General features: G+C 40.1%; 1 protein-coding gene across 1 annotated transcript in view; it reads right to left on the minus strand.

Annotated features, from left to right (window-relative positions):
• The window catches only part of slc6a16a (solute carrier family 6 member 16a), a 31,751-nt gene extending 18,595 nt beyond the window's left edge, over window positions 1–13,156 (minus strand). The window contains exon 1 of the mRNA XM_084071751.1: window positions 12,947–13,156. Coding sequence (XP_083927877.1) covers window positions 12,947–12,949 — 3 coding nt within the window. The 5' untranslated portion in view covers window positions 12,950–13,156. The remainder of the gene's footprint in view (window positions 1–12,946) is intronic.
• Between the last annotated feature and the right edge of the window lie 1,143 nt (window positions 13,157–14,299).

Here is a 14,299-nt window from a genome sequence, read left to right on the forward strand (position 1 = left end):
TTATTTATCATACAATTCATTAGTCAATCCAATCGACAGAAAATTAACCAATTAAACCCTATATACCTCATTGACCGGAGTCCCCCAGGGATCTTTACTAGGCCCCCTTTTTTCCCGCGACACCAAATCTCTTCGCCGAAAACAGACGATCTATAAGCTCACGAGTCACAAGGTGTTGTGTTGCGATGTTTTGTGAGCTTATATATCTGTTATTTTTGCCCAATGTTCAGCCCAGAACAGGGACGCTAGGATGTGGTTAGTTATCGAGTAATCAGTTTAAGCATGCATCCATTTCTAATATGTGCTCATTTACAAAATCAACAATATGTGAATGCTTGTCTTTGTTCCTTATAATTATATAGTTAGTTATGTTTGTGACTGCTGGGTAAAATTAAGCAATCTCAAGATGTCAGTTTGGGTCCAGATAACAACGATGACTTTATTTACACATTTTCTATAGAATTTTAGTTGCAAAGAGATTCAAAGAGAATCAAACTCATTACTCCATCCATGATAATGGTCAAAGCTACAGCTGAAGTTCTCACACGCGATAGTAGCTCAGGAGGTTGCCGCTCTGGTTCTCTGGCTATGTGTTGCTCTCGATGAGCAGGTTGGCGCCTTGCATGGTTTCGTCCACCGTCGGTGTGTGAATGTGTGTTAATAGGTGAATGTATTGCACATTACAGTCATTTAGCAGACGCTTTTATCCAAAGCGACTTACAATAAGTGCATTCAACATAGGTAGGGAACGAAACTACTAATCACCAGAAGTATTAAGTGCATTTCCTGCAAAAACAAGCAACCAAGAGTATACCTAGCGCTAAGGTAAAAGTGCTATATATCAGCTACCTACTTTCTTAAACAGATGAGACAAAATAGCAAAATCAAATGAGCACAAGCTAATGCAAAAAGTGTATCGACTAAACAAGATCCAATAAAACAGTACAACAATAAAACAAGAGTTCGTACAACTAGTTAACAACAAGTAAGCCAGACAAAGAGGAAGGGTAGAGTTTCCTGAAGAGGTGGGTTTTCAGCCTGCGGCGAAAGATGGGCAGTGACTCTGCTGTCCTGACTTCAGTGGGAAGTTCATTCCACCACTGTGGGGCCAGAACAGAAAAAAGTCGTGACCGTGTCGATCGACCAGAAGGACCCTTGTAAAGTGCTTTGGATAAAGGCACTATATGTACCATTTTACCCTTTAACATTTTACCCTTTACCACACTAGCACCAAAAATAACATTTTAAACACTTAGAAGGACCATTCCGGTGGTCTGGTTCTGGCATGTTTAGCCCACAATATCTGACATTACTGCCGATCATTTTCGAAGGCATACTGATATTTTTCGAGTAAGTCACTGGTTCCATTCTTATCATTATGTAATAATAAATAAATACACTTGTCAGCGGGTGTCCAAAAGCCATTAGAGGACATTCCATGCCCTCAAATGTTGCCAATGAAGTCACAGTCGGCCCAGGAAGGGAGCAGATCTTGCGTTTCGTTGTTCTAGTATCACCAACCGCCACCCCCCATGAGGAAACACACATAAGACATGTAATTCATATGGTACGCCCTTTTTTTAATAAATAAACATATGGAATATGTTCCATGTGGGAACAAGGGAGGGTCTTTTTACTCAGCATGCAGGCCTTATTACTGACCATTGTTGTTCAAATGGATAACACAGAAAACAGAGAAATTTCACTTTTACATGTAACTTAACTTTGTGTAACAACTTAACGCAATAGCCTTTACACATACAATGAAGATGTACAGTATAAGTAGGGCACCTTTCAGCAACATCGCAATTAATCTGCATTCACCTTGCGTTGCTATCCAGTGAAAATGAACCAAGTGAAAGATGACCTAATCATGAAAAGCCCTCCCATTCACGCCATCTGACTCAGCCCCCATGATGAACATCCAAGATTCAGAATAGCTGAACATGAGCCAGACTGCATCGATGCATGACCTAGCAATATAAGGTGTATGTATAACAGTGGTGGAAAAAGTACAAAAATCTTTTACTTAAGTAAAAGTATCAATGCTGCAATGTAGAAATACTGTTACAAGTAAAAATCCGGAATTCAAAATTTACTTGAGTAAAAGTACAAAAGTATTGGTATCAAAATGTACTTAAAGTACCAAAAGTAGAGAGTACTCATTATGCAGAATATCCCATTTCACAAGTTTTCAAATGTATAAAAAGCTTTTGAAAATAGCAGAACTACAAGCTCACAATGCGTCGCACCGCGACACATTGTGAGCTTGTAGATCGCCTATTTTTAAATGGCCAAAATGTTTATAGGGCTGAATTGGTTAATGTTTGTTTTGTAATAATAATCAAAATCTACAAAGTAACTAGTCACTAAAGTTTTCAAATAATTGTAGTGGAGTAAAAGTATAACATGTGCCTCTGAGATGTAGTGGAGTAGAAGTAAAAGTACTGAAAATTGGAAATACTCCAGTAAAGTATAAAATACCTCAAAATTGTACAAGTAAAAGTACAGTAGTTGAGTAAATGTACTTTACACCACTGGTGTATACCATGTGTGTCCCTGCTAGTATCAACTGCGAGAGTGGAAAAGTACAGTCAGCAACCGTGGAAGAGTGCGTAGCTGCCTGAGAGAAATGGCCAGATAGAGCAGGTGATTTCTCACATGCAAGCAGCACACATACTTGCACAGAAGGTGGACATAGACAGAATAAGCAGACCCGCTGGCTGACCTTGGGGAAGAGGGGCGTCTCTCTCTCTCTCTCTCTGACACTCTGGATTGACATGTGGTTGGGAGTGGAAGGGGGGGGGGGGGTATGTTAGGATTACATTGGTCCTCTCTGTGGGCGGTGCTCAGGTGACTTGGCACTGGGGCGGCAGCAGAGTTGGGTGTTTCCCAAAACCAGTGGTGGAAAGTAACTAAGTACATTTACTTAAGTACTGTACTTAAGTACAATGTTGAGTTTTTTTTTTTTACTTTACTTGAGTATTTCCAATTTCCAATACTTTTACTTCTACTCCATTACATCTCAGAGATAAATGTTGTACTTTTTACTCCACTACAATCATTTGAAAACTTTAGTTGCTAGTTGTTACTTTGTAGATTTTGATTATTATTACAACACATACATTACCCACTCCTATTTGAAAATAGCCGATCTACAAGCTGACAATGCGTGGCGATGCGATGCATTGTGAGCTTGTAGATCTGCTATTTTCAAAATATGTGTATACATTTTATACACATTATGAAAACTGCATAATGAGTACTTTCTACTTTTGGTACTACATTCTGACACCAATACGTTTGTACTTTCACTCAAGTAGTAACAGAGTATTTCTACATTGCAGTATTGATACTTTTACTTAAGTAACACATGTGAGTACTTTTTCGACCACTGCTAGGCACTGGAGCAGCAGCAGAGTTGGGTGTTAACATATACAGCCACCACAATTTGCAAACAGCAGTAACCTAAATATTATTCTCATTAAGGATTAAATAGTCAACATAGTTTAGTTACAAAATGTCTTCATAACACAACATTCAAATGGATTATTTAGCAACTATAGCTATATCTACTGTATGTAGGTTAGTAGTAAATATTATTATTACTTTACAGTAGTTAAACTGATATGCATTGAGTCCATTCCCTCTTCCTTTCTCCCTCTTATATCTCCATTTGTTTATTTTTCTCCTTTTTCCCTTTTTCCCTTTTTCTTCATTACAATTACAATTATAATCTTCAATAGATATATCTACCTATTTCTATGCAATACAATATACATTATAGATTGACTTACAATTATAATAATAATAATAATGATTATTATTACTCTTTTGTTTTTTACTATTATTATTATTGTAGTAGTTATTGTTTGATACTCTTCTATAATATATTTGTTATTATTGTTATTAATATTATTATTTCTTTCTTTTGTTATTACTATTATTTATGACGATATTGGACTCTTAGTTTGTGCTAATTGTGGCCTCGTCCCCAACCTCAGGCTACTGCTCTGTACACTGCTATAACCTGGGGTTATTTTTACATTTTACATATAATTTTTTTATCCCAGGATTTTTGTAACCCATTTTTTTTTTCCAGTGCCAATTGCCTAAACTGTAATCCTGGACGCTACTCTCCCTCTGCCAGCCTGGGGAGAGCCCCGAACTGAGCTCATGCTTCCTTCAATGCATGAGGAGTGAGCAGTTTACCCAGTAGGACGTAGCGCGTGGAAGGGACACGTAATTCCAACCAGTTCCTTTCCCCTCCATCAGGCTCCCTGCTGACCAGGGGAAGGCAGTATAGAGACCAGGATTACTGCATGTTTTTGTGAGGGTACCACCCTACAGTAGTTTTACAGTAGGTAAAAGACACTGGAATCTTTACTTTACCAGCACGCAGTCTGTAAACATGACTGACATGGATGATTTAGATGGGATTAAAGTCATAGAGATGTATGGCAATAATGACATTACCCACCACCTCCCCCTGTAAAAATAGTCAAGGCCGAGCTAGTGACGGCCACTGGAGCCCTTCAGCTTATTTCACACGTCTGACTTTTGGAAACAAAACCTGGGCAGGCTGATGTGATATACTGTATATACTCCCAACAGCCAATGAGAGCTCAACATTAGAAAAATAACAACATAGTATGTGTAGGCTACATTCGGATCTATTAAACTAGCACACACACACACGCACACACGCACCCACACACACACACACACACACACCCTTTTTTAGTAGTACCACAGTGTAGTACTAAAAAAGTACTGTATCTCAAGATTGTCTGTTTTCAAATAGCCCAAGTACAAAATAGGGCTTAAGTGGGTAATGTATTATGTTTAGTAATAATAATCTAATTTCTCAAAGTAACCAGCAACTTGTAGTGGAGTAAAACGTGCAATATTTGCCTCAGGGATATAGTAATTAGGAGCATAAAGTATAAAAAATGCAAAATCATGAATTCATCCCACTGCTTTGCCTTTTAGTATGAAATCACAGTATATGGGACATACAAGTGCAGCTTACTAGTCTTCCCAGACATGTCACGTGATCAGAATCAAACTCATTGTGCTATCTGCATTTATCTAGTCAATTGCCTTCAGTAGACTCTAAATCCTTTCCACTGGGTTTGGCACTCTCTAGAGTCGACCCATGTTCATGTAACCAACAGTCACACTAACCCTAATCTCAGATCCCAGGCTTGCTTTCTCACTCTATTCGGTGTGGAACAAGATTGGAGGGTTGACCTTACGCGACCAACCTAACCCTAATTCCCTTCAATTCCACATTCTTCGCCTTTCCAATACATGACAGGAGAATTTGAAAAGATGTAGACTCCACCTATCTTCACTCTCTGGATTTGAAGTGTTTGCCATCAGTTTCCAGATGAAGCACAAACATTATGCCACATACTTGCAGTTCACTGATAAGCCTACTGTACAAGTGGTTATCTCGGTCTTCCACCTGTTTCTACTGAAGCATTTTTCTCTCTCCCCCCTTGTCTATATTTAGCTTAACACTAAATCATCTTCTTACCCTAAACCATAAACTCCACACCAGAGTGGTCAAGATCCTGGTCAGTAGTACAGTATGGCAACCACAGATGACTTGTTGTGGAAAAGTACTGTTAAATGTGAGCTTGTTAACCATAACCCTAACCCACAAAAGATTCCACAAGGGTTCTTTGTGCAAACTCAATGGTGTACCGAGTGCCACACCTCAAATGAACAAATATCAGCATGTTTGTTGACCATCAGTCTTCTGATTAGAACCGTATTAAAAGCACCATGCTGACACTCACTCCATAGAATGCATAGGTGAGCACCATTGTCGAGCTGAATGGCCGTTGTATGTAGGCTGAAAGCTCCTATACACACCTGACAAAGTATGAAATACTAGTATACACTTCTTGCTCTAGACCTGAAATCTATATAGCCTAAGAATGTGTTGTGTTTTTTCTCCTATTCTCCCAATTTTGGTCGTTATGCCAGCTCCCAAATTTTACCACACAGGTGTAGTCCCTGTCACTGTGCTAACCCCTTCACTTGGTCATGTGGGAGGTTGTAGATGAGCATGTGTCTCCTCCCACTTGAAGTCACCTGCCGCTTCTTTTCATATGACAATGATGAGTTTTACCGGGAGGGTGTAATGCGGACTACTGCTGAACAGTGTTCATTGGAGTACTCTGCCAAGCTGAATGCACGGTGGAGGATTCAAAATCCTAATGTCCATGGTGGGCTGGGGCAGGATCCTTTTTCCTGCGCCGCATCGACACCCCATGTCTTGTGTGTTTGACCGAATACTATGACAGCATTGTGCCTTTCAGAACTGAGAGCATGCACGTACGCACACACAAAAGTGAAATCTAGCATTATGACCAATCTGGCCTGCAACCTCAAATAAGTTTTACACCCCTCCCCAGAGACTCCTTACACCCAACGGGACCAAAATGGTTTGAACCAATTGATTTTGTCATCCTTACTGAAAGCCATGTGCTCTCATAGTGAGGCTAAAAGTAATAGGAAAGGAAATTGTATTAATAACAGAATTAGGGTGGGGTGCTTATAATATACTATACCGTATAACTATATACTATACTCACTTATATGCAAGCGCTAGAGGAAAGACCATGGGGCCATGAAAATGATTCATCATGCAATCTGCTTATTAGATTGAGATATTTCAGTATTGTCCCAAAATGTCCACATCATAGCAACCAAAATAGTTCGATAGGCTTTGATGGAGTTCTGGCAGTGTCAGAAATGTTGGGCCAAGGGGCTGGTGCAACAACGATTGTCAATGTGATGCCGTTATATAACACATACCAACCAACACCTAAAAATAAAGGGCAGGCCATTGTTTGTGTTAACAGAAACTGCTACCTACTGGAAAGACTACTGCAGCAATGAAAGTTAACGCACAGGGAATCCATCACTATCTGCTAGTCTATGTGCACACAATTTTGTGAAAAATGACATGTACATATTATGTTTATATTATCAGATTCCAAACTGTCCTCCTTTACTTCTGTGTTTTTTTTTCTAAACAGGGTAATTTTCGTCGTACAATGTCACCTTTTGTATGAGACGCTCAAACATCCTTCATTTCCTTAAAAAATAGCTCACAACACGTTGCATAGTAGTGTATTTTGAGCTTACCGATCTACTAAATTCTCATTATTTTTTTATTTGTTTGATTTTGGATGTTTTTGCCTGTGGAAAATGGTTAAAGACAGTGCACCACTGCTCACTGTTGCTGGAGCACAGATTTTTATGACATTTATCTTTATCCCTAGAAAAACGTTTCAGCATACAAGTTCATAATCTTTTAGATTAAACACAAGCTATGCACCAGTGAGGGGACGTGCCATAACAGTGTTTGGTACGTTCAACATGTTTGTTTTTTTCTAATGTTATTGGACTGAAATAATCTCCCAGAGGAATATACTTGGAACAAATGGTTGCTTGCATGGAAATGGTCAGTTGCAAGACTTTCAATCTCTCTCTGTATTTCTTTGTCCTCATGAAGGACGACCGATGAATGACTATGCCATGCAGACAACAATCTGGAGCTTGTATTTGAGTTGGTGGACGTGAGGATGAATCACTGAAGTGTTGAGAGTTGACAGTCAAACAGCGGGTAAAGTCAAAGCCTGTACCACAGAGAAGCAGAAAGCACAGATAAGAACAAGAGCTCACACACTGGTATGATATCTTTAACATTACAATGTTAAAGGCCGGCTGCTGAACGAACTATCTAGGCAGGCTGAGAGGTAGCTGTACACAGAAAAGGCTAGCATTAAAGTAGTACCAACTAACCGTGGAAGAACTCAGAATATATACAAGCCATGACGCATTGTGAGACTAGGCATTACATGTTGAAGACAAACAGCAGCACTAGTAGCTAGCTCTGGTCAAAACAAATAAATGGTAAATTGTGCATTTCTATAGCGCCTTTGTCCAAACACTTTACAATATGCATTACATTCACCCATTCACACATTGATGGCAGAGCCAACCATGCAAGGCACCAACCTGCTCATTGGGAGCAGTTAAGAGTTCAGTGTCTTGCTCAAGAACACTTTGACAATAACCTAGGGTGAGAAACGGCTGATTCCTCTACATCCTGATCCCCATAGTTGTCCCATAGTTGTCAATAGTTAGCAAACAGGAGACCTGAAAGCGTGTTATTCTTGTATAATTTAGTTCTGCAGAGCATAATCTGTACTTGTGCAGTGCAATAACCATGGGCCAAGCTCACAATGCAGAGCTTGTAGATCAGCTATTATCCAAAAAGTACTTTTACTTTGGTAATATATTTTGATGGCAATACCTTTAACCAGGGGTCATCACCATGCCAGCTTGTATGCCAATGTGCTACACATTTGACAATGATAGTATTTCTGCATTAACCACTCAGCCAACACATGACATGAGAGCTTGTAGATCTGGTCTTTTCAAAACATTTCAGAAATTGTTCTAATTATTTATTTATTTACTTAGCCTATAATGATGTGCCCAAAATGGGGATGCCAAGTGTTAAAGATGTTACCTATTCTGAAGAAAACCTTAAGACTGCCAGGTGGCTTAGACAGGCATTAAATGTGGCATGGTGAAATTCTATTCCGTATTTGGGATTTCAATAAGTGGGTCTTATTATCATTACAGTTAGTGCTTCCATCGCACATTACATGAGCAAAGGGCCATTTAGGTGCAGAGGTGAGTGGGTGCGTGTCATATGGTTAATTGGTTATTATAGAGATTGCTAGCTTTTCAGAGGACAGTGTTACTTGAAGTCAGGAGGAGATCAAGTTCTACCAGTTCTACTGTACCAAACTGGTACAGAGTACATTGCTTCGATAGCTGTGGTTTGCATTACGGTGACATCTTGTTGAGACATCTTCTATCACGATGAGAAAGTCTTAGACCTTGCATAGTTGTGATGTAGGCATGCCAATGGAACAATGGAAAAAGAAAGATGTGAGTCAAAACCATCATGTAGCCTACCTGTACGTACACAATGAGTAGATAATGATAAAGGGCATGACAGGATTTAAAGGAATGCAGTGTCACAACTAGGTTCAACAAGGGCTCCTAACTATGATCAGAAGTGAGCAAATTCTAAGCTGGAGAAGCTGGATGGTGATTGTGGACCCCCAGGCTGTGGATAAAGGGTTTCCACGGATTATGATTGTGGAGTGTTATTATAGTTATATATTGTTATTTTTGGACACTTTGAAACACTTTCAACTTACAACTTTACTTGTTGAAAAGGTTTCTGCCCTCGTTTGCTTTTGTAGCAAATAGATCCTTCTGAACAGATCTGTTTTTGATCTTTTCCTGATAAAAATAAAAATGGACCACGGACATAGAGAAGTCTTACCACAGACACATTTGTCTGTGTACGGACATGTTGATGACCCCTGCTTTAACTCAAGTCAAATTATGAATATAGGCCTTTTACTTGTAACAGAGTACTTTTGTGGTATTGACACTTTCACTTAAATATAATATCTGAGTACTTCTTCCACCACTGTTCAATACAAATCACATCTAGCCTACATTGTTGAGCCTTGAGTATGAACCAGGCGTGCCAGATTAGACCAAGAAGTGGTATAGACATTAACGGGAAAGTAAAGAGAATTGGGTCCTTTGCGAAGTGGGCCTGGCCTGCAGGACAACTTAGCTGTTACATTTAATTAATATCCTATAATTGTAGCCTCAATGTTTCAAAAACATAATCAAAAATAAATCGTTATTCACAATTATTTGTATGGCATTTAATCCAGTGGTGTGTTCTACCATGTTACGCTATATACATAGTGTGACCTGCAGAACATTTTTGTAGCCAAGCGTAGCCATCCAGAAACCGTCCGAGAAAGCGTATCTGATACGCAGGAGGAGGGGCTGGGGGCAGCAAGAATGTAAACTTCAGTTCAAATAGCCTTTTTCATGTGATAATGTGGCGTCTGAGGTGCAGGCTTATGTGTGACTACTGTCTTGAGGTGATAATGACCGCTGGCCATTGGAGTTTCGAAGTATTCACACATTAACTACTTAACAATAGAGCGGTTATTTAATTCGGCAACCATGCGCGCGCGTACATACACGCACATGTGCGCGTGCACGTGCTGTACGCGTGGGCGGGAATAATCATAGTATGCCCTCCGAAAAAACCTAGAACACACCACTGAATTAATCGTCAAGTAAAATGTCATGATCGTGACAGCCCTAGCCAATACACAAACACTGTGTACACAACCGCGAGGGCCCCTGAAAAGGGGGGAAGGGGGGGGGCAAAATATCTTGCCGCCAGTGTTGCGCGCAACTTTTGCTTGTTTTTTTGTTGTGGGAAAGAATGACGAGTCGTGGGTTGCGTTTTTTGCGCTCGTTTTAAAAATGCGGGGGCTTCTTTGGCAAATCTAACAAGCCAACATTTCTCTGATGTATATAGGCAACTATAATTCCCTATAGGTTTGGGGAGGAGTGTGAATCACATGGAGTGACAGAATCGGTCTGGTGTCTCTACTTATTAAGCCCTGGCTCAAGTATGTGTGAAATGTTATAATAAATAACCAAAACATAAATTATTATAGACCTACATGGTAATTACAATGATATATGCATAAATAAATAAAAAAGACATATTATTGGGTTTGTTTTGGCTTGATTTTTGAGGTGATAATTGCCTTATTTCTTTCGCAAGAAGTGGATTGTTTTTGGCTTGTTTTTGGAGGGGGGCTGGCTTATTACTCTCATGAGAGTTGGCAACACTGCTAGCCGGCGTAGCCGCACCCCTGTAGTATGAACTTTTACCTTTCCAGGAGATGTGTCCAGGCCTGTGTCTCATGATAGTGAATTAACTGAAACGGAACACAATGTAATAATCCTCTATTATCAATAGCACATCACTGTGTTTCACATCAAGGCTTAGTGCTTCAATTCAAGGCCTGCATCATCTTACCAGCATTTTTTACTGTCAAGGAGGGCATGGGAAAACGCCAAACGGTCTCTCCCATTGCCATTCCATGCTAATTTTCTTGCCTGTAATATACTGCCACTGTAGTGAAAATATGGCTCTGGACAACCAAAGCTCTTTCCTGTCTCTCGATCGGGTCCCTCTATCACCAAACATCTGTTACATGGTTGGAGGTAGAGAGGGCAATAAATAATGTGTAAACCTTTAGCAGCACAATGAACGGCCCAGATTTATGCCTGACCATCTATAGACTACTCCATACATGTTTCGACTTCTGCGTTTGGGCACCAAAATGTGGTGCTCAAATCAAGAAAAATGCGAAAGTAGAGCGTTCTTCCGGGTGCTTCAAACGCTGGTGAGCAACTTTCTTTGAAATAAATAGCTGGGGGCGGGGCAGTCTGCCCTCCAGACATATTATAACTCTATGCTATGCACACAGCCTATTGCATGTTATTTAAACCAAACATGTAAAATGAGTACTTACTGAACAGAAAAACTCAAGTGAGGGTTTGGTTATCTAAACCCGAGGAAATTAATAAAAATAGATGGAATGTAAGTAGGGGAAAAAGATAGAAAACTATTCTGAAGCAGAATCCAGTTTTGAATGCTATTGATAGCCTATAAAGCATGCCAAAATATGCAATATTTAAAACATGAACTTCACAGCAAATGAAAGTAATAATATTGGTAATAAATATTGTTGCCTCCATTTTTTTTATTTCAGCAAACAGTATTTTGACTCCCACACTCTACAAACTATGAATCATTCCATACACTCCCATATAAATCCTTCCATAAACTCCAAAACAATCCAGAAAACAAGATAATTGGTAAAAGGGTGGGCTATCACTGAACTCAACTCAACTCAAATTGTATTTATAGAGCACATTTAACATGACCAGTCAACCAACAGGTTAAAACAAAACAAAACAAAACAAAACAATGCATTGAATGCAACATAAACATACATTTGCTATGAGGCTAACAAGCATTCTGATAACAAATACTTGTAACAGACAGAACATATTCAATAAGGCAGGATGAATCAGCAGTGTTAGGAGAGTAGAGTTAGGCAGATATAAACAAAGGAATATAAACTGGCTTCCTATAAAACAGCCCTGAACATTTTTCTGGAGGCCAAAGGGTGAGGTAGTTATCACTTCTCCTTTAGACAGGCAACCCACCCCCTTTCTTTACCCCCAATGCCCCCCCCCCCCCTCCCCTCTTTTTTCTACATATAGTACAGTACATATAGTGTTTTATATTTGTGACGATATTGAATGTTTGGTGCTATTTTGTATATGTTGATGAATTGAAAAAAATGAAGACCACAAGGAGACTGTACTCATGCTTTTCTGTCTAACAAAATATTCAACCAATCAAAATGAGTGTGTTGACTGAGGCACTTTTTAAATATTTTTTTTATTTTATTTGTAATTTCTTCTTTCCTGAAAACCTTCAAAATATGACTTGATGAGGTACAGTAACATTCACTTTCACTAGCAGTGCCCCCCCCCCCCCCACCACACACACACACACACACACACACACACACACACACACACACACACACACACACACACACACACACACACACACACACACAACTTGTCTATAGAGTATTGCATAATAGTAACCTCAGCAATGACAGAATGTTGGCTGTGTGTGAGAGCCCCTGGTGTGAGTGATGTCTGGTGTGTGTGTGTCCATTTTCAAACAGTTACCGCACCCGTTGCATTAAAAAGAACAGACAAACCGCTAACCTAGATGTGACCTTTTACGATATAACATAGAGTCCCTTGTCAAAATGTGTGTTGTGTTGGGAAAATCCATCACGTTTCCATGATCAATAAAGCAACGGAATTATAACGTATACCCCTGCACGATGGACACACTGTTTAGAATTAAATCTAACATGCATTATGCGCCATCATGTCAAAGTTAGGATACATTATAACGTACCATGTTGAGTCGTCTAGAGGGGATACAGTTTCCAGTGGTCTGGATCCCAGTCCCTCTCCTTCCCGTTACACGCACCGATTTAGCAGAGAAGTTTCTCTCTTTACTTTTATTTTGTGTATAGGCCTACTATAAGTCTTCTATGGCAGTAAACAGAAGTCTAGTAGTGGACCTCTAACTAACTTAACGCCACGTTGTTGAGCTCTGCAGGACCACCACACCACACCAAACCAAACTGCTGTCGTCAATCACGCTGTGAGTAAACCGATATGAGACTATCAGGGCCAATGGAGACACGGGGGTGTTGCGTCTTAATTTTTTTGACGCCCCCCTGCCCCACCACGACCCCCACGCACGCACTCAGAGTGGACACAATGTGACAGACGGGCACACTACTAGAAAATAAAAACTCTTCACCAAGAGAAACCAAGAGCCAGTTTGACATAATTCTTGTGAACTAGTCTAGAATATCTATTTTTATTCATGCGTTCCTACACGCCACATTGTGGATTTTAGGAGGACTATTAGCCTGCCCTGGATGAATACTATCATAAATGTATTTTTATCGAGTCTGACTTTTACGTACATCATGTACGTATAAAGCACCTTGTATCTTTTCTTTGCACATGTACGGTACATGTGCACTGTATTAGGCTGTATTTTTCAATAAAAAGTGTTTTAATCCCGTCTGTGCCGGATTCTGTCGGAAATTCCCTGTATTCCTAGTAGCAGTAGTGACGGGGCGCATCCGGTGAAATCCGGAATTACACTCAATGTAAACAAAAACGTAAACGAGGGGGTAAAAAATGGCGTTCGAGGGGATTAAAACACATATCTATTGAATGTCGACTAATACATTGCACAAAAACTCCGAAGGGTGACTTAACATTTGGGGCAACTGGGTAAGCACCTTATATTTTGCATTTGTACATGTTCTGAGAAGTACGGGCTTTACTGGTGAAAGTGCAGGACGCACTGGGGGGTGCAGGCCAAGACTATCGAAACTACGAAAGTAAAAGTCAGACTCGATAAAATACATCTATGATAGTCTTGATCCAAGGATAGAGGACTATCGTGTTTTGTGTTTGTGCTTTAGGGGACATCGATCAGTCAGTCATAACATTTCCCCCGTGTTGGCTCTTTGCTTTCTGTTGTTATTTAGACGTAGTTCCATACAGAGAGATGATGTTGGCTCCCTCCTCTGGCTCACCACCCCGCCCAGCCCACGTACTGTAACCCCACCTACGTGCACGCCTTGTGTTTATACTTCCCACGAGGACAGTCAGGACGGCGTGTACCGCCTGAAGTGCTGTATGAGAGAGCCTGTCGCTTGCCAAAAAGGACAGATCAAACAAC

This window comes from Gymnoscopelus microlampas, assembly GCF_963454915.1.
Source record: "Gymnoscopelus microlampas genome assembly, chromosome: 11".
Classification (NCBI taxonomy): Eukaryota; Metazoa; Chordata; class Actinopteri; order Myctophiformes; family Myctophidae; genus Gymnoscopelus; species Gymnoscopelus microlampas.